This window comes from Staurois parvus, unplaced genomic scaffold (genome assembly GCF_062004578.1).
Source record: "Staurois parvus isolate SC_StPar_1 unplaced genomic scaffold, SC_StPar_1.0 ptg000137l, whole genome shotgun sequence".
NCBI classification, from domain to species: Eukaryota; Metazoa; Chordata; class Amphibia; order Anura; family Ranidae; genus Staurois; species Staurois parvus.
Window position 1 is genome coordinate 11,981,637 of NW_028317933.1, and position 25,491 is coordinate 12,007,127.

The 25,491-nt window shown below is 43.8% G+C and overlaps 1 protein-coding gene across 1 annotated transcript in view; it reads right to left on the reverse strand.

Moving 5' to 3' along the window:
• The window catches only part of GHRH (growth hormone releasing hormone), a 38,490-nt gene that overhangs the window by 6,465 nt on the left and 6,534 nt on the right, over positions 1 to 25,491 (reverse strand). The window contains exons 2-3 of the mRNA XM_089673443.1: positions 20,627 to 20,779; positions 124 to 204 (exon numbers count right to left, since the gene is read on the reverse strand). Coding sequence (XP_089529569.1) covers positions 124 to 204; positions 20,627 to 20,628 — 83 coding nt within the window. The 5' untranslated portion in view covers positions 20,629 to 20,779. The remainder of the gene's footprint in view (positions 1 to 123; positions 205 to 20,626; positions 20,780 to 25,491) is intronic.

The following is a 25,491-nucleotide window of genomic DNA, read 5'->3' on the forward strand; positions in this document are numbered from 1 at the left end:
AAGAATGTTTCTTGCACAGCCACCGGTGGCTAGGTGTAATACACAAAGCAAACATGGTCAATTACCAGTGTACACACACTAAATTGCTATTATAACATCATTCCATAAAGAATAATTACATACCTGTAATCTGGATGGAGAACGTAGCAGTGTATGCATAAGGCAAGGTGCAATAGCAGAAGGCAAATGGATCTGGGCATCATCCTGAGAGATGAGAGTAAAAAATGTGCCAGTTATCACACCAACAAAGCAGACTCCTAATTATATGTAGCACTACTCCCATTGGAACCGCATGAATACTGTCCAGGTTTCCTACTATCTTGCCCCGCAGCCTGGCAAATAGGTTCATTCCCATATTTCTTCAATGAGCAGTCTAGGGGTATTGGTTTTGTGTTTTTTTTTATTTTTTGGAGAACCTGGATAGGGTTGAGGGAATTAGGTGGGATACAAGAACTATGTACACTTGAGGACTTGGGTATTCTTCAGAGCAAGCTATGTTAAAGCCCGTGCTTGTAGCACACAGTAGACTTTAGCTTTAAAGTAGTAGCAGTAGTAGTAATCTAGAGCAGAACATGGGGTATAGGAGTCCCTTTTTAGTAGGAGTTTGGAGATGGACAAAAGTTCTTCAGAACACCAGCCAGTGACTACCTAGCACCAGAGGGGTTTTAGCAGTATGTCTCTAAGATCCTTTCAGAGGTTTCTCCACTCACAAGGCACAAAGACAGTTGGTTGCCTTCTTCCCTGATACCAGACCTTTAGAAGATGGCCCCTTAGCTCTCAGCAGAACCCAGGTCTCAGTATTCAAGCCCACTTCAGGTCTACAGCAGCATTGCCTGGGAGAGCAGCATGCCCTCTCTAGGCTGAACCAATCCTATCCAGGAAAAGACCCTGAACTCAGTGTGCTCACTGAATATATACATCTACCCAGCATGCCATCAGAGCCTGCCTCACTGGGATAGCTCCACACCTATCATCCAGAAACTTCTCAAGCATTCTGGAGGCAGAGGGAGCTACCAGACTGGCAACAGCTGAACACACTGGGCAGACCTAACTAGCAGAACACAGCAGCAATGATCACAGTGGGTAAACTATGCTTTTACCTAATAACAATCACAACCACACTAACTACTGTTTGGCAACTAAATTTACCAATCAAAACACATACTAAATCTATTTATCTAAACCTAGCACCTATCTAATCTATATGTCTATCTAAACCTAGCACCTACTGTATATATACTGCTCAAAAAAATTAAAGGAGCACTTTGAAAACACATAAGATCTCAATGGAGAAAAATCTCCTGCTGGATATCTATACTGATATGGACTGGGGAATGTGTTAGGAATGCAAGGATGCCCCATCATTTGATGGAAATAAAAATGATCAACCTACAGAGGACTGAATTCAAAGACACCCCGAAAATCAAAGTGAAAAAATGATGCAGCAGACTAGTCCATTTTGCTGAAATTTCATTACAACAACTCAAAATGGTACTCAGTAGTTTGTATGGCCCCCACATTCTTGTATTCATGCCTGACAATTTCGGGGCATGCGCCTAATGAGAAGATGGATGGTGTCCTGGGGTATTTCCTCCCAGATCTGGATCAGGGCATCACTGAGCTCCTGGACAGTCTGAGGTGCAACCTGGCAGCATCGGATGGACTGACACATGATATCCCAGAGGTGTTCTATTGGATTTAGGTCAGGTTAGTGTGGGGGCCATTCAATGGTATCAATTCCTTCATCCTCCAGGAACTGCCTGCATACTCTCACCACATGAGGCGGGGCATTGTCATGTACCAGGAGGAAACCAGGACCCACTGCATCAGCGTAGGGTCTGACAATGGATCCAAGGATTTCATCCTGATACCTAATGGCAGTCAGGGTGCCATTGTCTAGCCTATAGAGGTCTGTGTGTCCCTCCATGGATATGCCTCCCCAGACCATCACTGACCCACCACCAAAATGGTCATGCTGAATGATGTTGCAGGCAGCATAACGTTCTCCACGGCTTCTCCAGACCCTTTCATGTCTGTCACATGTGCTCAGGGTGAACCTGCTCTCATCTGTGAAAAGCACAGGATGCCAGTGGTGGACCTGCCAATTCTGGTGTTCAATGGCAAATGTCAATCGAGTTCTATGGTGACAGGCAGTGAGCACAGGGTCTACTAGAGGAAGTGGGGCCCTTAGGCCACCCTCATGAAGTCTGTTTCTGATTGCTTGGTCAGAGACATTCATATCAGTGGCCTGCTGGAGGTCATTTTGTAGGGCTCTGGCAGTGCTCATCCTGTTCCTCTTTGCACAAAGGAGCAGATACCGGTCTTGCTGATGGGTTAAGAACCTTCTATGGCCCTTTCCAGCTTTCCTAGAGCAACTGCCTGTTTCCTAGAATCTCCTCCATGCTCTTGAGACTGTGCTGAGAGACACAGCAAATCTTCTGGGAATGGCATGTATTGATGTGCCATCCTGGAGGAGTTGGACTGCCTGTGCAACCTCTGTAGGGTCCAGGTATCGCCTCATGCTACCAGTAGTGACACTGACCCTAGCCAAATGCAAAACTAGAAAAAACAGTCAGAAAAGATGAGTAGGGAATAAAATGTTGGGGGCCTCCACCTGTAAAACCATTCCTGTTTTGGGGGTCCTCTCATTGTTGCCCATCTAGTGCACTTGTTGTTAAGTTAATTAACACCAAAGCAGCTAAAACTCATTAACAACCCCCTCTGCTACTTAACTGACCAGATCAATATCCCAGGAGTTTATTTGATTATATGCTATACTCTGATTAAAAAGTGTTCCTTCAATTTTTTTGAGCAGTGTATATTTATATGTCCAAAGTCCAGAGAATTGAATGGAAAAGTCCTGACATGTAGTACTCGTTTATAGATAAATCCACACTACAGTGCAGCACTATCTAATAAAAGCATTGACATAAAGTGCAAAAAACATTTGGTAAATGTCTTAAATAAGGTGCAAATGACAGTCCAAAAGAGTGGTGTGAGTAAACTAGAAGTCTGCTCAGATCTTCTTTGTGTAAGCTGCAGTTGATGGTGCTCAAAGAGATAGAGCACACGGAGGAAGAAACCTCCACCTCCAAATTATACACACTTACCCTTTATTTTGACCTCCCAACCGGCAACAGTCAAAAAGCACAACTAACACCATAAAGATCACAGCAGGGCCTCCATCAGCTTCTCTCAATGGCACCACTCTTTTTGGAAATTCGCTCCAGTCAAATGGACAGCAGTATTACCAACCACAAAGATGTTTCCAATCAACAAGATGGCAGCCACATCCCTGTGTGTGATGACGTCACGCGTCATAACTCCTGCATAGATGCAGGACTGTCTGGCAAATCCGGGTCAGTTGGGATTTTGGACTTCTGTCTCAATGATGCTCTGTCCTAGGCAATGTTCTGGGATCACAGTGTCACCCTATCTGTGTTAGTGTGCAGGTAAAGACCAGGACTGGTGTTAGTATGTTCATGTTAGATGACACATATCAATAAGTTATGACCTACGGCATTTGAAAAGGTAAACCAGAATTGATGAAAAAAGAACTGACTCTACTATCCAATAAAACTCTGTAAACTGAATAATTCTGATCATTTTTGAATCTATGGTTATTGTAATGTTATTAAGATAACATGCTCAGGAACAGACGTGTGACATGCACATGCCTTCTGTTTTAAGACGGCTCTCTTGTGTTTCTCACTAATTAAGCAAGGGACATTTTGGTTCCTTTTCGCCATCCTCACCATAACTTGTCTAGTTGCACCTTTTTGTCAGTCCATAGAGGCCATAGTTTCCATACAGTGCTCTAGATATGGCCAGCTAGCCTGAAACAGTTGTAATTAGTTGTGGATGTACAACTGGCTACAGGGACATGAAGGAATGATTTGCATGGCTGAGTCCACTATCCTAAAATAAGGAATAAAACCCCTCTTTTTTGGATCTGTGATGGAAGTTAAATATAAATCTCTTCTGTTTTAACCACTTGACTGACGTATACACTGATCGCCATAACAGTATGACCATTGACAGATAAAGTGAATAACATTGATTATCTCATTACAATGGCATCTGAAAGACACAGGAGGAGAGGGTGGGCAGAGGAGCAGCAGAACCAGCTCTCTCTCTCCTTTCCCATCCATGCACATGGCCGGGGGGTTGAACTGTCAGCACTGGATTTGAGCTGAGAGAGTCTCTCTCCTACAGCCCAGTGGCTTCAGAGCAGCCCAGTCACCCTGCCCCCTGCACCTGGTTCCGGGACTCCAGAGAGCTTTCTGCCTCTAATGGACTCCCTCCTCCCCCTCCCTCTCTGCACATTGTGGGGAGCTGAGGAGATACAGCAGAGATCCCAGAGTTTTGGCCCTGCCCAGCAGCCTCGGCCCACTGGGCAAATGCCTGGTGTGCCCTGATAGGAAGCAAAGGCTGGCCTGTTTATTCCAATCCAACAGAAGAGCTACTGTAGGTCATATTGCTGAAAAAGGTAATGCTGGTTCTAATAGAAAGGTGTCAGAGAGGAGGGGCTGATCTGCATACTTAGTGGATCATAGCCAATCCCCAAGCAGGAGGCATGGCATGGGGCCCAGACAGCCCTTAAATATGAGAGAGTCTGATTAGCAGGGGAGTAGGGTCGGGTGGAAGATGGAGTGAAGGCTGGAGTGTGGAGCCTGGGAGGGGGCCTATCTGCGGGCAGGAGCTGGAAGGGAGAATCCCTCAGCCTCAACCGTCCCCTGAGAAAGGACAGCGTGGGAAGTAGGGAAGGAGCCAGCCCAGCATAAGGCCTGAAGGCAGCCACCAACCCACAAGCTTGTAGAGGACTGAGTGAGTAATTCACCCCCTGGGCCAGATAAGGGGAGAGGGCAGTCATTTGGCCAGCCCAACTAGCTCCTCATCTGAAGCTGCTCTACTACAGTGGCAGTTTCTGGGTCCCCTTGCTCAGGGATCCTCTCAGGTAGCTGGGTGAAGAGAAGAATTCATCTGGGGTCTGAGGTGGTACACCAGGAGGACTGGAGAGGTCTCCAAGAAGAGAATCTTTGTGGAGTTGACCTCAAGTTTGCAGTTTCCTTGGGCATCCCATACACCCCTCAACCCCATCCAAATTCAATACCCCTTAATAAAACATATAAATAAAAACAAGCTCAAGAACTGTTTACTGTCTCCAATGTGCAAGGTCTGAAGAAAATACGTTGCCTGGCTGTGCAGGACCAAAGGGGGACCCAAAACAATGGTGCCATATACCACGGCATATTTTCAGAGGTCTAGTGTAGTCCATGCCTTGACTGATTATTGTAGGTGGTCAAAATGTTATGGTTTATTAGTGTATATATCAGCTGTTTAGTAAAAGTGATCTGGGCGGCTGATTACTTTTATGGTGTTAAGGAGGTACTGTCACCCACCCCCCTTGCCTGCTGCTACCTGTGCTGCGGTGGTTCCTGGGTTCTTCCATTCCTCCAGGGAACCCGAGATTGTGGTAAACATCTGGAATCAGTGAACATAGAGGAGATGGAGGAATATCCATTCCCCATCTCAATCTCCTCTGTGGTGAATGAAGCTGGAAGCGACAATGATTTTGTCACTTCCAGTTTTAGAGCAGGCAATCTCATGCTGCTACAGCCAAGAACGCAGCTAATCAAGCAGGATCTGTGCTTGATTAGCTGCTATGGAGGGCTGGGGAGATATTGGGGGTCTAACAGACCCCTGATGTCTCCATAAAGGGGACCTGTCACTTGCCCAAAGCTATTGCACTGGGGGCTTGTTAACCCTCTTGTGTTAGCAATAAAGTCAAATGAATTTGAGTGCAAAAATTATTTTTAATAAAATAAATAGAAACAGTAAAAAAAATTAAAAGCACCCCACCCATCACCCATTCATGCATAGGTCCTGCATACATAAGTAAACAACTATTGTACCGCACATGTGAGGTATTGCCGTGAACGTCAGAGTGAGAGCAATAATCCCAGGGCCATCATTCACAATCAACTCTGCATACCAGCAAAGGCTCTATAACCTGTAAAGGCTTTTAAAATGAAAAATTGTAGGTACCATACTTTGTCACCATTTCATGGGCATGAGCAATCTGAAGAATTGACATGTTTGGTATCTAATTACTGCATGCAACATCTATTCCCTGACAAGCTGTGGCAAAAACCCACAAGAGATGATATTGCTCACTTCCTTGTTGCCTGGCTGTCTTCTCTGGCTTTCCTATCATACAGATCAGGAACGTCAGGGTGAAGATGATACTCCCTTGCTGTGTGCTTGTTCTTGGTCAGTAACAGCAAAGGATCCACCAGCCTGCCATACAACTAGATCAGTAATGCATGTTTCTTAAAGGATTCCTTTAAAGTGTTAGTTCCCCTTTACAGAAAAAAAGTAAAGGTAAACTAACACTGGACACCCTCCCCACCCTCCCAATCCCCACTGTACTTACCTGGGGGATGTCAACATCTCCACAGCTGCTCCAGCAGTCCAGGGATTAAAATCTCCGCTTTTCTCTCTCTATTCCATTAGTGCTTCCAGGATGGACTGGATAGCTTCTGATTGGTCAGGGCCATCATACCGACCAATCAGAAACCATCTGGTCTGTCCTGGAAGCGCTGATGGAGAAGAGCAGTGATTCCAAATCCCTGGATTGCTGAAGTGGCTGCACGGGTGCTGACATCTTGGGAACCCCCCAAGGTAAGTATAACGGGGATTGGGAGGGTGGGGAGGGTGTCTGGTGATAGTTCTTCTGTAAAGGTTAGCTAACCCTTTAATGTGTTTGTATTGACCAAACCTTTTTTATTAAGATATAATAGGAAGCTGTTCAATTTAGGCTAGATTCTGCTGTCTGTATCTCATTGGGGAGATTTCCCTTCATTTCCTGTCTTGGGGATGTAACTGGAAATCTCTACAAAGTGAGGAGAAATCCCCTCTTAAGCTGGCCATACTGTATATGGATTGCAATCTAGCTGGTTCAGCAGGGCCTGGCTGTATTTTGATCCATTTGTGTCCATCTCTGCTCGACAGAACCAAACCAGCTGGCTGCAGCTTCTGATCAGTGTATTCCGACAGCGGAGGAACCCCACTGTCAACATACAATGTCTTAGCGGGGATGATTCCTCTATCCCCCTCACTTGTGTGGATGGAGGAAACCGTTCATTTTTTTTTTTTGATCAGCCCATAGGTTGATAAGAAAATAAATCATCTTTGGCCACCTTTAGCCAGTTGTTATCACATGCAAAGGGCCACATCTGGCCCCTGGGACGCGGTTTGGAGATCACTAATATACAGTCATGGCCGAAATTGTTGGCACCCTTGATATTTCTCCAGGAAATCATGTATTTCTCACGAAACGTATTGCATTAACACATGTTTTGCTATACACATGTTTATTCCCTTTGTGTGTATTGGGACAAAACAAAAAAAGGGAGGAAAGAAAGCAAATTCGACATAATGTCACACAAACCTCCAAAAATGGGCTGGACAAAAGTATTGGCACCCTTTCACAACTGCGGATAAATAAGAATGTTACAAGCATGTGATGCTCCTGTAAACTCACCTGGGGCAAGTAACAGGTGTGGGCAATATAGAAATCACACCTGAAAGCAGATAAAAAGGAGAGACGTTCACTTAACCTTTGCATTGTGTGTCTGTCTGTGCCACACTAAGCATGGACAACAGAAAGAGGAGACGAGAACTGTCTGAGGACCTGAGAACCAAAATTGTGGCAAAATATCAACAATCTCAAGGTTACAAGTCCATCTCCAGAGAACTAGATTTGCCTTTGTCCACAGTGCGCAACATTATCAAGAAGTTTGCAACCCATGGCACTGTAGCTAATCTCCCTGGTCGTGGACGGATGAGGAAAATTGATGAAAGATTGCAACGCAGAATAGTCCGGATGGTGGATAAGCAGCCCCAAACATGTTCCAAAGACATTCAAGCTGTCCTGCAGGCTCAGGGAGCATCAGTGTCAGCGCGAACTATCCGTCGACATTTAAATGAAATGAAACGCTATGGCAGGAGACCCAGGAGGACCCCACTGCTGACACAGAGACATAAAAAAGCAAGACTACAGTTTGCCAAAATGTACTTGAGTAAGCCAAAAGCCTTCTGGGAAAACGTCTTGTGGACAGATGAGACCAAGATAGAGCTTTTCGGTAAAGCACATCATTCTACTGTTTACCGAAAACGGAATGAGGCCTACAAAGAACAAAACACAGTACCTACGGTAAAATATGGTGGAGGTTCAATGATGTTTTGGGGTTGTTTTGCTGCCTCTGGCACTGGGTGCCTTGACTGTGTGCAAGGCATCATGAAATCTGAGGATTACCAAAGGATTTTGGGTCGCACTGTAGGGCCCAGTGTCAGAAAGCTGGGTTTGCGTCCAAGATCCTGGGTCTTCCAGCAGGACAATGACCCCAAACATACGTCAAAAAGCACTCAGAAATGGATGGCAAAGAAGCGCTGGAGAGTTCTGAAGTGGCCAGCAATGAGCCCAGATCTAAATCCCATTGAACACCTGTGGAGAGATCTTAAAATTGCTGTTGGGAAAAGGTGTCCTTCCAATAAGAGAGACCTGGAGCTGTTTGCAAAGGAAGAGTGGTCCAAAATTCCGGGTGAGAGGTGTCAGAAGCTTATTGATGGTTATAGGAAGCGACTGATTTCAGTTATGTTTTCCAAAGGGTGTGCAACCAAATATTAAGTTAAGGGTGCCAATACTTTTGTCCAGCCCATTTTTGGGGTTTTGTGTGACATTATGTCATATTTGCTTTTCTGCCTCTGTTTTATATTTGTTCCAATACATACAAAGGGAATAAACATGTGTATAGCAAAACATGTGTTAATGCAATACCTTTTTTGTGTGAAATACTTGATTTTCAGGAAAAATATCAAGGGTGCCAACAATTTCGGCCATGACTGTATATATACACAATAAGGAGACTTGTATAAATTTGTCTATGCAACAATTATATACTGAATGATACTCTGCTCATCTCACATGCCCAGGTTTTTATATAATTACATATGGATATTAATCAATCCGTCCTGTAGACTACATTTGGTTCCAAAATAATCATAAATCCGCTGTCCGACCTCTGCAGACATCTCCTAGCTGACTCATAAGGAGAAAATAACAGCCAAGGAAGAGGTACGCAATGGTGTCCCTCATTGTTTCTCAATATTCTGTAGGCAGGGGCGGACTGACAACTCATGGGGCCCTCGGGCAATAGGGGATCATGGGGCCCCTGTGTCCTTGCCCAAACTCAAAAAAGCCTATGAAAAAGGTACCAGGGGCATCTCATGGGGCCCCCTACTGACCCCGGGCCCTCGGGCAGTGCCCGAGTTTCCAAATGGTCAGTCCACCCCTGTCTGTAGGTTTCCTTTTAAAACGCAAACGTGATTAGCTGTGGAGAGCTAATTAGTGATGGGCCAAACACCCCCCTGTTCAGTTCGTGGTCAACCGTGGTCAGACCGCGAACTTCGAACAGGGACAATTCACTAAGCGGTACAGTGCCTTGAAAAAGTATTCATAGCCCTTGAAATTTTCCACATTTTGTCATGGTACAGCCAAAAACGTAAATGTATTTTATTGGGATTTTATGTGATAGACCAACACAAAGTGCCACATAATTGTGAAGTGGAAGGAAAATCATAAATGGTTTTCAAATTTCTTTACAAATAAATCCATTTATCATTTTCTAATTTTCATTTTTAAATAAAAAAAATCCATACCAGACCCTTATCCAAGCATGCAGCCCAGCAGGTCAGGAAAGAGGGAGGGACAAGCAAGCACCCCCCCCCCTCCTGAGCAATACCAGGCCACATGACCTCAACATGGGAGGGGCGTTTTGGGGCAGGGGGGGTGACCCCCCCCAAAGCACCTTGTCCCCATGTCAATGGGGACAAGGGCTTATTCCCCACAACTGTGGCTGGTGGTTGTGGGGGTCTGCAAGTGGGGGGCTTATTGGAATCTGGAAGCCCCCTTTAACAAGTGGGCCCCCAGATCCCAGCCCCCCTCCTCTGTAAACAAGTATGGGGTGTATGGTACCGCTACCCATTCACAAAAAAAAAAAAAGTGTAGTGGAAATGACAGGAGACAGTCTTTGACAAGTCCTTTATTAAAAACACAAATGTAAAAAATGGCTCCCGAAGTGAATCCAAAGTCAATCATGATGCCCGCTACCACCACCTACCCGAAAAAAAGAAAAAATGCTCCGATCTTGATGCTGGCTCCCACCATCTGACAGCTACGCTGGGATGACAGTTCTTAAATACTATGATGACATCACAAGGGGGCAGGGTCACACACCTCTGACGTCATCATGCACTGTGATTGCCCAAAGCATTGAATCTGACCACAGGTCAGGTACATTGCTTTGGCCAGTCACAGTGCACTGTCAGGGTCCTTACCGTTTGTGTGTTCGCCAAGCACACAAACAGCCGATGTTCGACTTGAACCTATGTTCAACTCAAACATCTAGCCCATCTCTAGAGCTAATGCAACATTATATTAAAGCCTGTTTGTTTCAAACTAAACTGCAGGCAGTTAAAAAAACCAAAAAAAAAAAAACTAAATCTTATTGGTGTCCCTGCGTTTTTAACTTTTCACCTCTCTGAAGTTTTCTGAAACCTGGAAGGACCCCAACTCCAGACTGCCAATGAAAGGTGTTCATTACACCCAGGCAGGGACATGGTCACCAGAAGAAAGCCCCTCCCACTCTGTGGTCTAGAAGACAAAAGAGAAGGGACCCAGCATGTCACTTAACTTCAGATTTAGATAAGTCGAAGGGACATTTTTTTCTGTAACTCATCAGCTAGCTAGAGGAGCTTACTCCTTAATGGGGAGGAGGATTCCGGAAATCAGCTTTAAAAGAACCAAAACATTTTTAGAACCATTTGATAATTTTCCTATTTCCCTATTATTTTTCATTGCTTTTTTTTTGTTTTTGCAAAACCCACCCATATTTTCATCCTATCCGGCTATAAACTATTCCAGGGTGAACACCAAGGTGTGCTACATGTGCTGAAAAGGAACATGCTGACAGGAGTAGAGAGAAGAGAGATGATTTCATCAGTCCCTTACTGTCCAATCACAGGCTGGGGACAGGGAGTGACCAAGCTGTGTTACTGCAGAAAGGGAAAGTCAGGCTGGTTGTGCAGTCTAGCAGAGCTAAGTCAAGCTGGGACTATACAGGGGATTTTTTTTACTTTAGAGACTGAAATGTTAGTATATGAATTGTTTGGCCATTGTTAGGAGATTAATCTCATAGGGGATGATTTACTAAACCCGGAGAGTGCAAATTCTGGTGCAGCTCTGCATAGAAACCAATCAACTTCCAGTTTTTATTTCCAAAGCTTAATTGAACAAGCTGAAGTTAGAAGCTGATTGGCTCCCATGCACAGCAGCACCAGATTTTGAGTGCTCCAGTTTTAGTAAATCTACCCCATACGGCATTAGTCTCTAAACTGTGACCTAGGAGCCAGATGCGGCCCTTTGCTTGCCTATATCTGGCCCTTAGGGCACTATTCCTCCCACGACACCAACAATAAGACACTATTTCCTCCACTGGCACCAACAATGGGGCATTATTCCTCTCCCTAATACCAAAGGGGAATTGCTTACTCCCACTAATGTCAGGATATTTTTTACCTCCGCTGTCCACACTCCGGCCCCCTAAAGTCTGAAGGCTCTTTGTTTAGAAAGTTTGGAGACCCCTGCCATAGGGACTACTTAAAAGGGAAAAGGTGAAGGTACTTACATTCATTGAGTAGTGTTGGTGGCTACTATCTCATTTGAAATCCCAAATTCTCTTCTCCCCCCAGTACAACCGCTGGACCCAGGACTGCTGTTAGAAACCACGGGGCCCCATACAGCCAACCAGACAGACCCCCCCCCAAAAAAAAAAAAAAACCCACACACTTTACTATGCTTCAGTTATGAATGAACACACTAAGTAATTGGTACTGATCAGTCATTGTGTTCATTCAGTAAAGAAAGGGGCTGGTAATATTTACTGGACCCTTCCCACACTCTCCATACTGAAGGAGACCTATTGTGTGCTTTCAGCTGTCAGTGGGAAGGAGAGGAGGAAAGCATGCAGCACTGCGGGGGTTGGGGCACACAGGGGAACTTGGGTAGCATGGGGAAACATTTGGTGCACATGGAGGGTGATGGGTGCAGATCTGATCCCCTGTATGGCTCTCTCTGCAGCAGCTGAAAGCCAGCAGGAGGGAGAAGTGAGGATGCAGCTTTCAGCTGCTGCAGAGAGAGCAATACAGGGGATCTGTTGCAGTAATTGCCTCTCCACTGTGCCGATCACCCTCCCTGCCGACATCCGATTCACCCAGCTGCCTGGGCCCCCCTGATGGCCTGAGCCCCATACAAGAGGACTGGTGGTACCCCCTTATCCACAGCCCTGGCTGGACCTGTCACTATTAGCACTCTTCAACAGTTCTAACTTTGTCCACACTGTCCACCCCTCTCCCCCATTCTTAGAAGCTGTACCATAGCTTCTATCAATGAATGGAGGAGGAGGTCCTCTCATTCAACCCCCATCCCCCATTCATAGAGCACTTTTCATTCATAAAAGCTATAGTACAGCAGCTTCTATGAATGGGGGAGGAGACAAAAAGACATAGTAAGCACTGTTAATGACTGCGTATGACAGGACCAGCAGCTGAATGAACCCCCGCAGCACCAGATTACTGCTGTGGGGGTATGGGTGATCCAATTTGCTCCTGCTGGGAAAAAAAATTCCTTCCTGATCCCCCGAGAGGCAATCGGATATTCCCTGGATCAACTTTACCTATAAATGTTAGTATCCAGTTATATTCTGTGTATCCAAGAAAGAATCCAGGACTTTTTTTTTTTTAATTTTGATGCGTTCCAGTTGGGAATGGGAAGGGGTTAACATTTAGGGGCAATCAAAGGGTTAACTGTGTGCCTAACAATGTATAATGTGTTAAATGTTTTCACTAAGCAACGTGCTGGATTTTACTCCCTGCTTTGCAGGAAGAAAAAGAAAATGGCACATCGCTACTGTCAATAGAGAGCTCTCTCCTGTGGTTTGCTATGTCGATCAGCGGGTTTTGGCCATAAATCATTGGCCAGAACATGCTGATTGGCATGTGCTGGAGCGAATGGCAGCATAGCTGGGGAGGCGGATGCGCATATGCGCCCCCTACCCACAGGAGCCGGATCTTGTATATGTACGCAGTGCGGCACAGAAGAGTCACCGGATCGCAGTATTTTTACTGTGGGACAGTCAGCAACTGGTAAAACAAAATGCATTATTTTGCAGCTTACCGATTCTTAAATGTGGTGGCTGCATTAGTTTTATTTATTTATTTAAAGTGTAACTGAAGGCAAAACTACTTTTTTCAGTATTACTATTATTATTAGAAGGGAAGATGGATTAGAACAGCTGTCAGGTTTTTATTGCTGTCTGTACCCCTATTAGGGAGATTCACCCTCTCTATTTGTCCTGTATTAATCAAAAGGGAAAATAAAAGAAAATCCCAGATTTTGGGTTGATACCAAAACAGTGGTGAAATCTTGCAATGGAGACAATAGTTCTGGTGACCCTGGTGACAACCTGAGATTCCCTGACTTTGGAGACACTAGTTCCCCATCAGGCTCCGCCTACCCAGTGACAAGGCATTTCCCAAATTTGGGCATTGTCCATATTTGGGTAATGACATCAGCAGTATCCCCGGCCCTTTGGCTTACATTTAACTTTTGGCCGGGGAATCTCTCGGCTGACAGCTGAATTAGGATGGAGATACAGCACTGCGCAGGAAGCTGTGTTAGAAATTCTGAATGTAGCCCTACAGAACAGACAGTGCACTCTGCTTTACTGCTTCATGGCAACAAAGAAACTTTATTCAGAGAAAAGACACAGGGGTTGATTTACTAAAGGCAAAAAGACTGTGCACTTTGTAAGTGCAGTTGCTCCAGAGCTTAGCAAATGAGGTAAAACTTCACTTTGCCAAGAATATCCAATCACATGCAAGGACAATAAAAAAAACAGCATTTGATTGGCTGGTGGAAGTCAGCATAGTGAGTTTTTTGAAGTTTTCATTTTTTTGTCACAATTTTATGGAAAATGAAGAAATTTAATAAAATTAGTTTTTTTTCACAATTTGTTTTTTACATACTGTCACTAGCGCAGTACGGCGTCATCATATGGCTGGTGTGGCGGTTTTTTAATATTTTTTTTTAGATTTTTTTTCACATACTTCATCAGTAGATGGAGATCATTGTACCAGCAATGCTTTGAACTGTCATGAATGAGTTTCATTCATGACAGCTGTGATTACTAGTGATCTGTGATTGGCTACAGCTAATCACATGGTAAAGGGTGCAGTGATTGACCCAGGTACCATGTGATAGCTGTGAGCCAACCACAGCTCACTAGTATAGGAAGCAGAGCTGTTATGACTGTTTTTACATACTGTCACCAGCGCAGTACAGCGTCATCATATGACTGGTGTGGCGGTTTTTCAATATTTTTTTTTTTCCATATACTTCATCAGTGTAGATGGAGATCATTGTACCAGCAATGCTTTGAACTGTCAAGAATGAGTTTCATTCATGACAGCTGTGATTACTAGTGATCTGTGATTGGCTACAGCTAATCACATGGTACAGGGTGCAGTGATTGACCCAGGTACCATGTGATAGCTGTGAGCCAACCACAGCTCACTAGTATAGGAAGCAGAGCTGTTATGACTGTTTTTACATACTGTCACCAGTGCAGTACGGCGTCATCATATGACTGGTGTGGCGGTTTTTCAATATATTTTTTTTTTTCATATACTTCATCAGTGTAGATGGAGATCATTGTACCAGCAATGCTTTGAACTGTCATGAATGAGTTTTATTCATGACAGCTGTGATTACTAGTGATCTGTGATTGGCTACAGCTAATCACATGGTACGGGGTGCAGCGATTGACCCAGGTACCATGTGATAGCTGTGAGCCAACCACAGCTCACTAGTATAGGAAGCAGAGCCGTTATGAGTGAGATTCATTCATAACAGCTTTGTTGACATTGTGTTCATGTGATCGCTATCCTAGGCTGGGTTGTTTGGGCACAGCACCCCCCTTAGCCCATGCAGGCACAATCATGTTCATGTACGTGGTTGTGTCTGCATGCGCCACCCCACCGCAGTATTTTTACTGTGGCAGGTTGTCAAGTGGTAAGCTACAATATATTGTATGTTTTTGGGTTTAACACCAAATTAACTCTTTGTTAGGACCAGGGGCGGACTGACCATTTGGAAACTCGGGCACTGCCCGAGGGCCCGGGGTCAGTAGGGGGCCCCATGAGATGCCCCTGGTACCTTTTTCATAGGCTTTTTTGAGTTTGGGCAAGGACACAGGGGCCCCATGATCCCCTATTGCCCTGGGGCCCCATGAGTTGTCAGTCCACCCCTGGTTAGGACACACATATATTTAAAGTCTCACTAAATGTGATTTTTTTTTCTAGTTTTGGACAGAGTGGAGATGGATTAAAATACCTGTTAGATTTTCCTTGCAGCCTGTGCCACCATTAGGGTGATTCCCCCTCTCTATTTGTCTTGTTTATCATTATCAAAGTAAATGAAAGTAAAACTCCCAAATTTTGGGTCATCCCCAGAACAGAAAACAAACAAGAGATACCTGCACCCAAATCCCAACAGCACAGCATCCCCAGAACAGAAACCCCTGGTTCAGATTAGTGGGGGCTGCAGCCCATTAATTTCAATGGGGCGCTGTGCCTATGTTTCACGCAAGGAAAAGGTGCATGCATCAATTCCAAAATGCATCTGCACGGAAACCGCATGGTCTTTTTGACCATGCAGTTTTTGTGAGGTTCCCACAGTGTTTTGTTTTATTATTGTCATGGCCTCCCCACAGATATCCTATGGAAAAACCACTGTCTCCTGAGGAAGTGAATGCTGCTTCATGAAACGCGTCGTATCAGGATATCATTTGTATAGCCTGTGTATACATTATCATGCAACTAGCCTTTTGGCATCTTATTATGTTTGTAATCATATTTGTATGTGAGTAGAATTTTCTTTTTACTTGGTGTTGTTTAAAAAGTGCAGTCTCTATAAAATCCCATGCGCAATTTTTGTAATTGAGAGTGGAATCTATAACTGCATATATTGTGCCCGGAGTTAGGTTTTGAGTTGCAACATTTTGCATTGGAGATGAAGTCCCCATTCACTTTAATGGGTCATGGGTATCACCAGCCAAGCATGACATGCCATTTAATTTTTGCCATGGCAGTGAGCAGCCCCAAGTGGCTGCATTTCTGTTTATGTGAGTGGTTAGGGGTGGTAAAAAAGTTTATCAACCACCTGTTTTTGCTGCCCATGTGAAAGGAGCCTAAAGCCAGCCATAGACGAGTTGAAAACCGAACATTCTGTTGATCAAAAGATGATAATAGCTCATACGTTTGTACACCATTTGTTTCATTTTTCTTCTAAAAAAAAATCAGAGCATGTTGGATCAGGCACTTTTGATTGCGACATGAAAATGGTGTCGTAGCCGGCATACAAATAATGTGAAAAATAAACAGTTCAACGATCAACAAATATTTTGTTTGTTTTTTGACTAAAAGAAGCTATTTTCAACCTTTTTATCCCAGTGAAGCCCTTGAAATTTTCAGGTCTCATGGAACCTTTGCCAATATTATTTCATGAAGAGGGGGATCAGTGAAATTAATACATTGGTGGTCAAAGAGGACCTGTCTAATGTGTTTCCAAGTTTAAAAGAAAGTAAAACCTGGAAGGTTATGGAGAAAAGTGACTTAAACTCCTTCCAGTGAACTAATGGTAGCAGACTTGAGTTTTCTTAGAACAGAACATATTCTCATTCCACCAAGTGGATTATTCCTCGTTATGAGGTCTAGTGGGCAGAGCCATGCACATCATTCCTCTTCACCCCATAAGCTGTCTTAGAACTGCTGGTGTAAAGCACAGGTACAGCCTATTATTATAGAGACACTTACTCCAAACTGCATAAAGCTGATTCAGGCTTGTTTGCCACTATCATTGCATTGCATGGATATACGGGGGTTCTTCAAAAGGTTTTGGCACTTTTTTAACCTATAGATACACTCACCGGCCATTTTATTAGGTACACCTTGCTAGTGCTAAGAAAATATTCCCCACACCATTACACCACCACCACCAGCCTGAACCCTTGGTACAAGGCAGGATGGATGCATGCTTTCATGTTGTTTATGCCAAATTCTGACCCTAGAATGTCAAAGAACCAGTCTGTCCATTCTCCTCGGACATCTGACATCAACAAGGCATTTTCGTCCACACAACTGCCGCTCACTGGATATTTTCTCTTTTTCAGACCATTCTCTGTATATCCTAGAGATGGTTGTGTGTGAAAATCCCAGTAGATCAGCAGTTTATGAAGTACTCAGATCAGCCCGTCTGGTACCAACAACCATGCCATGTTCAACCTAAATCCCATTTCTTCCCCATTCTGATGCTTGGTTTGAACTTCAGCAAGTCGTATTCACCATGTCTAGATGCCTAAATGCATTGAGTTGGTATCGTGTGATTGGCTGATTAGCAATGTGTATTACCAAACAATTGAACAGGTGTACCTAATAAAGTGGCCAGTGAGTGTATTTGCAAATTCATTTGGAAACTGTGCAGCATTGCAAGCCACCTCTGTCTCATACAGTCCTACATTAGTGAATGAGAGCACCAATGGTAAGACATACATAAACATTACCTAAGGCTGCATTCACACTTGAGTGTTTTGTAGCTGGTAGCTCAAAGCTCCAAAAACACTCAAACTTAAAAAATCAATTGTCCTCTATAGCAGTGTTTCTCAACCTTTTTTAAGGCAAGGCACCATTTAAAATTATGTACAGTCCCGAGGCACCCTTTAAAATTATGGATAGTCTTGAGTCACCCTTTAAAATTATGGATAGTCTTGAGTCACCCTTTAAAATTATGGACAGTCCCGAGGCACCCTTTAAAATTATGGACAGTCCCGAAGCACCCTTTAAAATTATGGACAGTCCCGAGGCACCCTTTAAAATTATGGACAGTCCCGAGGCACCCTTTAAAATTATGGGCAGTCCCAAGGTAACCTTTGAAATTATGGGCAGTCTTGAGGCACCCTTTAAAATTATGGATAGTCTTGAGGCATCCTTTAAAATTATGGATAGTCTTGAGGCACCCTTTAAAATTATGGATAGTCTTGAGGCACCCTTTAAAATTATGGATAGTCTTGAGGCACCCTTTAAAATTATAGACAGTCTTGAGGCACCCTTTACAATTATGGACAGTCTTGAGCCACCCTTTACAATTATGGACAGTCTGGAGGCACCCTTTACATTATGGACAGTCTTGAGGCACCATTTACAATTATGAACAGTCCCGAGGCACCCTTTACAATTATGGACACTCTTGAGGCACCCTTTACAATTATGGACAGTCTTGAGGCACCCTTTACAATTATGGACAGTCTTGAGGCACCCTTTACAATTATGGACAGTCTTGAGTCACCCTTTACAATTATGGACAGTCTTGAGTCACCCTTTACAATTATGGACAGTCTTGAGGCACCCTTTACAATTATATACAGTCTTGAGGCACCCTTTACAATTATGGACAGTCTTGAGCCACCCTTTACAATTATGGACAGTCTTGAGGCACCCCTTACAATTATGGACAGTCTTGAGGCACCCTTTACAATTATATACAGTCTTGAGGCACCCTTTACAATTATGGACAGTCTTGAGGCACCCTTTACAATTATGGACAGTCTTGAGGCACCCTTTACAATTATGGACAGTCTTGAGGCACCCCTTACAATTATGGATAGTCTTGAGGCACCCTTTACAATTATGAACAGTCCCGAGGCACCCTTTACAATTATGGACAGTCTTGAGGCACCCTTTACAATTATGGACAGTCTTGAGGCACCCTTTACAATTATGGACAGTCTTGAGTCACCCTTTACAAGTATGGACAGTCTTGAGTCAGCCTTTACAATTATGGACAGTCTTGAGGCACCCTTTAAAATTATGGACAGTCTTGAGGCACCCCATTCTAAAATGTGAAAAACTATTCTAATAGTTTTATATAACGCAGCAGCATCCACACACATAGGACACCCAACATTAGAGGTGATTTATTCTTCCAAAGCAACTGCACTTTTGCACACTGGTACTGACTAGTATTCCAATGTTTCTCTTCTCCCTCAGTTTTTCTCCATCACTCATCTAATGTGCCAAAGCACCCCCGAAGATACCTCAAGGCACCCCAGGGTGCCTGGGCACCCTGATTGAGAAATGCTGCTCTATAGTACCTGTTCATGTGATCAGGTGTGAACAGTCACCATAGAGAACAATTCATTTTTTAAGTTTGAGTGTTTTTGGAGCTTCCAGCCTTGAGCTTCAAGCTACAAAACACTCAAGTGTGAATTCAGCCTAAAGCATTAGTCCTCATGCACACTTGACATTTTGATAACGCTGGTAACGTTAGCTGTGTAAAGTCACATTAAAAACCTGTGTTTTGCTGCTTTTTTTTTGTGTTTTTGCATTGGCATTTTGCCATGTTTAGGAGCATTTTCCCACGTTTGCTTTCTTTAGCATTTTTAGTGGGTTTTTTAAACCCCCCCAAATTTTTTTTTGGTCAATAAAACATCCATAAATGCCGATTTGCAGCATTTTGCCGCGTTTTTCAGCGTTAGAGTGTTTTTACAGCTAAAAAACTCCTCTAGAAACCCACTAGTCCTGGGTGTTTTTTTCAGCCAAAAAATGACCCAGCCAAAAAAATGTTGATTACAGTCTATGTGTGCATGGACACATAGGATATCATGCTGGGGGGTTTACTAGCTGTAGAGAAAAATGTCAAAAGCCAAAAAAATGTTGATTACAGTCTATGTGTGCATGGACACATAGGATATCATGCTGGGGGGTTTACTAGCTGTAGAGAAAAATGTCAAAAGCCAAAAAAATGTTGATTACAGTCTATGTGTGCATGGACACATAGGATATTATGCTGGGGGGTTTACTAGCTGTAGAAAAAAACGTAAAAAGCCAAAAACAGCCGCTGTAAAAAAAAGTCCAGTGTGCATGAGGACTTAAGAGCAAAACCACCTGTGAGTTGTCCCATTGCAGCAGAAACAGCAAAACAAAGATGCGGACTTTCATTCAAGGACCCCCATTCAGTTCTTTCTGTTCCGTAACAAGTATGCATCTAATCAGAATTGCTGATCTTCCCCCATGTGACAGATCGGGAACTCAAAAAAGAGTTGATGAGGGTGGATCAGCATGACAGCCGGGTCAGAAATCTTTTTCTGAAGGTGATCGCCAATGACAGCCTGCGTATTATAAGTGCTCATAATTCTCACCCTGGCACAGTACTAGTTTCTGCCTAGAAGGTCAGAAAAATGGACAGGATGTCACTACAAGTGAAGATGGACTTTTTTGTCGGGTTGAAGAACCTCACCTAGCAGTGGCTCAGTTCTAATTACCCAGAAACAGCAGTAATGCAAATGTCACAAGGACAACCCTGACAGCTAGACATATATAAATCATATAGAAAAAGTGCCTATGGCCCTTGTATCAGTGCAAAGCTGTAGAAAGTGTTGCATTTACTTACATCCTCTGCACTGTCTGCAGCCCTGATCTTCTCTCTTCTCTTCTGATGCTCAGTAATTCTCCACACTGGGACTGTGAGACGGTAGTTGTGTCATGAGGTTGGAGCCCACATTCTTATATACCTGAACTCCCAGAGTGGGAGGAGAACGGGGTGCTGGGGAGACACAGATCAAAGAGAAGGGGTGACGTCTACATGGCTATTATCCACTTGCACACACATCTCTGTCCGGAGTGATGTGACAGTGAAGAGCTCGACATGCTCAATAAGCCACCAGCATATACTCTGATCATTATAGTATACAGAGTATTCATGATCAAAGTACAAAATACTCATTAACACTTTACACTGCATGGTGCACAATAAAATAGAATGTGACTTCAACACGTCACAGTATTAGTATCAGTTTATTCCCTGCATATAATACAATAACAATTTTTTTACTACTGGTACTTATATTTTATTTTTATTTATTTTATTTATGTACTTATATAGCGCTGTCATTTTACGCAGCACTTTACATATATATTGTACTTTCACATCAGTCCCTAACCCTCAAGGGGTGTACAATCTAAGGTCCCTAACTCACATTCATCCATACACATACTAGGGACAATTTAGACAGGATACAATTAACCTAACAGCATGTCTTTGGAGTGTGGGAAGAAACTGGAGTACCCGGAGGAAACCCACACAGGCACAGGGAGAACATGCAAAGTCCAGGCAGGTGGTGCTGTGGTTGGGATTAGTACTGCCAGGTGGAAGTGCTAACCATTTAGCCACTGTGCTGCCCCCATACCAATAAAAAATAAATAATTGTAATAGCACTTAAATTTTTTTTATTATTACAACATATTATAAGGTTAAAGTGGTATGTCAAAACCAAAAATGTAATATATCGCAGCTTAGCAATCATTAGATATGGTGGCTGCATTAGTTTTCTTTTTTAAAGCTCTTACCCCTCTGTTTTTCACCTGGGGATCTGGCCAGTAACACACCTTCTGTATTAGAGTGTCCCCACCAGGGGCGGACTGACAACTCATGGGGCCCCCGGGCAATAGGGGATCATGGGGCCCCTGTGTCCTTGCCCAAACTCAAAAAATCCTATGACAAAAGGTACCAGGGGCATCTCATAGGGCCCCCTACTGACCCCGGGCCCTCGGGCAGTGCCCGAGTTTCCAAATGGTCAGTCCGCCCCTGGTTCCCACTCTGGATGAAGGAGCACAGGGAGCAGACTTGAACAGCAGCATTGTCAGTCAGGGGGGAGGGGAGGGGAGTGGTTAGATGGACTAGCAGATTTAGACACACTAAGAAATTGAAGCTGAACTCCACTTGAAGCTGAACTTTAGAAGCAGTTACAGCAACATTTTTTTTTTACTTTTGGAATAAAGGTTTTACATAAATAAATAAAAGCTGATCGATGTAAGCACCCCTGTCAGTGGTAAATTGTTAGTCTCAAAATTCTAACTGCAGGATAGCTGTACTGTAGAACAACAACAGATTTACTGGCTGGATCAGCAGGTGAAAATAGAAGAAAGAAAGCCTATAAAAGAAAACTAATGCAGCCATCACATCTAAGAATTGGTAAGCTGCCATATAATAGATGTTTGCTTTTGGGTTTAATACCACTTTAAATTTGGCCTGATTATTCATAAACGCCAATTCAGAGGTGTCCCTAGGCAGGTGCGAGGGGTGCGAGTGACACCTATTGCACGGGGTGACACCGGACCCTCTCCACGAGCTCCATGAAAAGGTAAATTTTAAAGCAAGCCGACGATCCCTGCAAGATGGATTGGATCTGCAGATTGAGCATAATGGATCGGAGTCCGATCCATTATCCTCCCCAATCCGCAGATCCAATCCATCTTGCAGGGATCGTTGGCTTGCTTTAAACTTACCTTTTCATGGAGCTCGTGGAGAGATCAGTTAACCCTGTCTAGGTTGCGAGCTGATGATCCTCGCAGCATGGATCGGATCTGCGGATTGGGGAGCATAATAGATCAGACTCCGATCCATTATGCTCAATCCGCAGATCCGATCCATCCTGCGGGGATCATCGGAGGTGTGACACCAAGTGTTACCGCACCGGGTGACACCAACCCTAGGAAAGCCCCTGCGCCAATTTAATTTAAAGATGAGATGCAGACAGATATAAAAGACAAAAATGAATGCAGCTCTGTATTTGTGAACCCAATCCTGCCCTGCCCCAACATCCCTTTAACTGGACTACTATGCCCAGGGGCCGGGTTGGCTCTCACAGTGGACACAGGGTTGGGATTTGTACACACGGTGAGAATATCGGACGAATGATTGTCTGGGGTTTTCTTGCATTTTTTTAAAATCTCGTAACACAGAATATAAAAGACACAATACAAAGTAATGTAATATTTTGTATTGTGTTGTAATGTATTGTGAGCATGCGCAGTCTTGATCTCTCAATTTTTTTTCAGACGAATACCTTACTGATTAAACGAAAATCGTGCATTTACCGGCTCTTGAAAGCTGTGTACTAACAGATTATCGAACAACTGCTTCCAAAGCAGTATTTTTCATCCAGTTTTCTCATTGTGTGTACTAGGCTTAACTCAAGACCAGTCTTTCACAGATCAATCTCTGTGCTGAGAGCAAGCAGCGTGCGCATTTTCAGCACAGAAACCTCAGCTGTCCCATTGGTGCATGTGTGGCATGTGGCCGTTAAAGCTCACCCTCTTTGCCACGGCACATATGCATATAAGCAGTATTAAACCCAAGAGCAAACATTTATTATACAGCAGTTTACCAATCCTTAGATGTGATAGCTGCATTAGTTTTCTTTTTAGGCTTTCTTTCTTTTTTATTATTTTATATATTTCAGGTACTTATCATTTCTTTATTAGTCCTTGTTCACATCTGTGCGGTCATGTGGGCTGCAATTTGCGTGGGCACAAGAGCCCATTCATTTGAATGGGCTACTGTGCCCCGGGACACGCAAGGAAGAAGTCCCTGCACTACTTCAGAAAACGCAGCCCGAAAAACATTCAGCACTTTTGGTATAATACAGTGTGTCCAGCCTGAGCGGTGTGAGGACACACACTGCCTGTACTCGCCGTTCCAAGGAGTCGGGTACGTGGTGATGTCAGTGCCCCTCCCCAACGCGTTGCGCCACAGGGTCACGTGTCTTCGACCGGGGGATGTAATTTCGCGTTGGGGAGGGGCACTGACGTCACCACGTACCCCTCAGGCTGGACACACTGTATTTTACCAAAAGTGCTGAATGTTTATACAATCTGTGAGTGCAATATTGGCACAAATAAATATTCTCTTTTATATCAAAGATAAGGCACTATCCCTCTCTCTTTTCCTCCCGGTCTACACTTGGAGCAATAGGGAGAAAACACATAAAGCCTGTTGAAGGGAGGACCCATATCCTGGATTCACCCATAGCAGTATGACCAGGAGCAAGGAGGAGAACCATCCAGTCTACGCTCCACAGAGGAATACATCAGAGTAAACCTTTGCTCTGTAGTCCAGTAGTTTTTCTATATAGACTACCTGGATTGTGTGAGCAGTCTATTACAGCTTATTGAGCAAGTCGCAAGTATGATGGGATTTATATTTAATTGGATTCTCTCATGAATTGGACATTTTTTATGTATAATCTTTATGTATTATTTTCTAATCATATTCTTGTCATTAATATTGGCTAATATTGTTTGTTAGTACTAATCCTAACCATATCAAAGAAGGTATAGAACAGCTGGAGAGAAGAACTAATGTAGTGGTACGACCTGCTGATAGGCTGGGTGGGGTTGTATCAGGGGCGGACTGATAACTCATGGGGCCCCCGGGCAATAGGGGATCATGGGGCCCCTGTGTCCTTGCCCAAACTCAAAAAAGCCTATGAAAAAGGTACCAGGGGCATCTCATGGGGCCCCCTACTGACCCCGGGCCCTCGGGTGGTGCCCGAGTTTCCAAATGGTCAGTCCGCCCCTGGGTTGTATTGATGGATAAAGAGCAATGTTTACCATAAGTATGCAGACTATTAGCAGATAGCCAGACCTAATGTAATATGAATACAGACCCCACTACATCCTTCAAGAAACAATTCAAGTCCTTGGTCAATGAGGGGAATAGAATGGGGGTTCTACCTGAGAAAAAGGGCGTGCTATTTAAATCCTAGCTTGTGCCGTATTCCCACCATGTATATACTGCCTAAAATTCACGAAGATGTGTCTAACCCTCCAGGGAGACCCATTGTGAATGGGATTGGCTCGGTTACTGCTATATAGGGAGAATATCTACATACATTTTTGCAGATTTGTGTAATACCCACAAAAGCATATTTGAGGGACATTAAAAATTTACTTCAGCTGTTAGAACAGATACGTATACAAGAGGCTTTCAAAACTTGGACTTTTGAGTTGAGAACAAATTTCAAGCAGTGGAAACTGCATTTATTTTTCAACATACTCCCCTGCTACATTTATCCACTTATCCCAGCATTTAACTAATGCCTGGAAGGCTTTGACATAGAAAGATTTGTCAGTACGCCTGAACCATCCTAGGACAGCCGGCTTCACTGCATCCTCATTGTGTTTACCGTTCCCACAGAAAGATTTGTCTCTTGTGCAATTTCATGACAGGTTATGCGTCGATTATCCAGGATCAGGCGTTCCATGTGCTGAATATTCACAGGATTTGACTGCTGTGGGCTGGGAACCACCACAGCCGGGATTGTCATTGACAGACGTAAAGCCAAGTTCACACCATTTAAATGTCTTACTGCAGCTGAGTGTCTCATCACCGTACTGTGTTAGAAGTCTTCTGTAGATATCCACGGGTTTTATGCCTTCATTCACAAAAAACTTCATTGTCACACGATGTTTCAT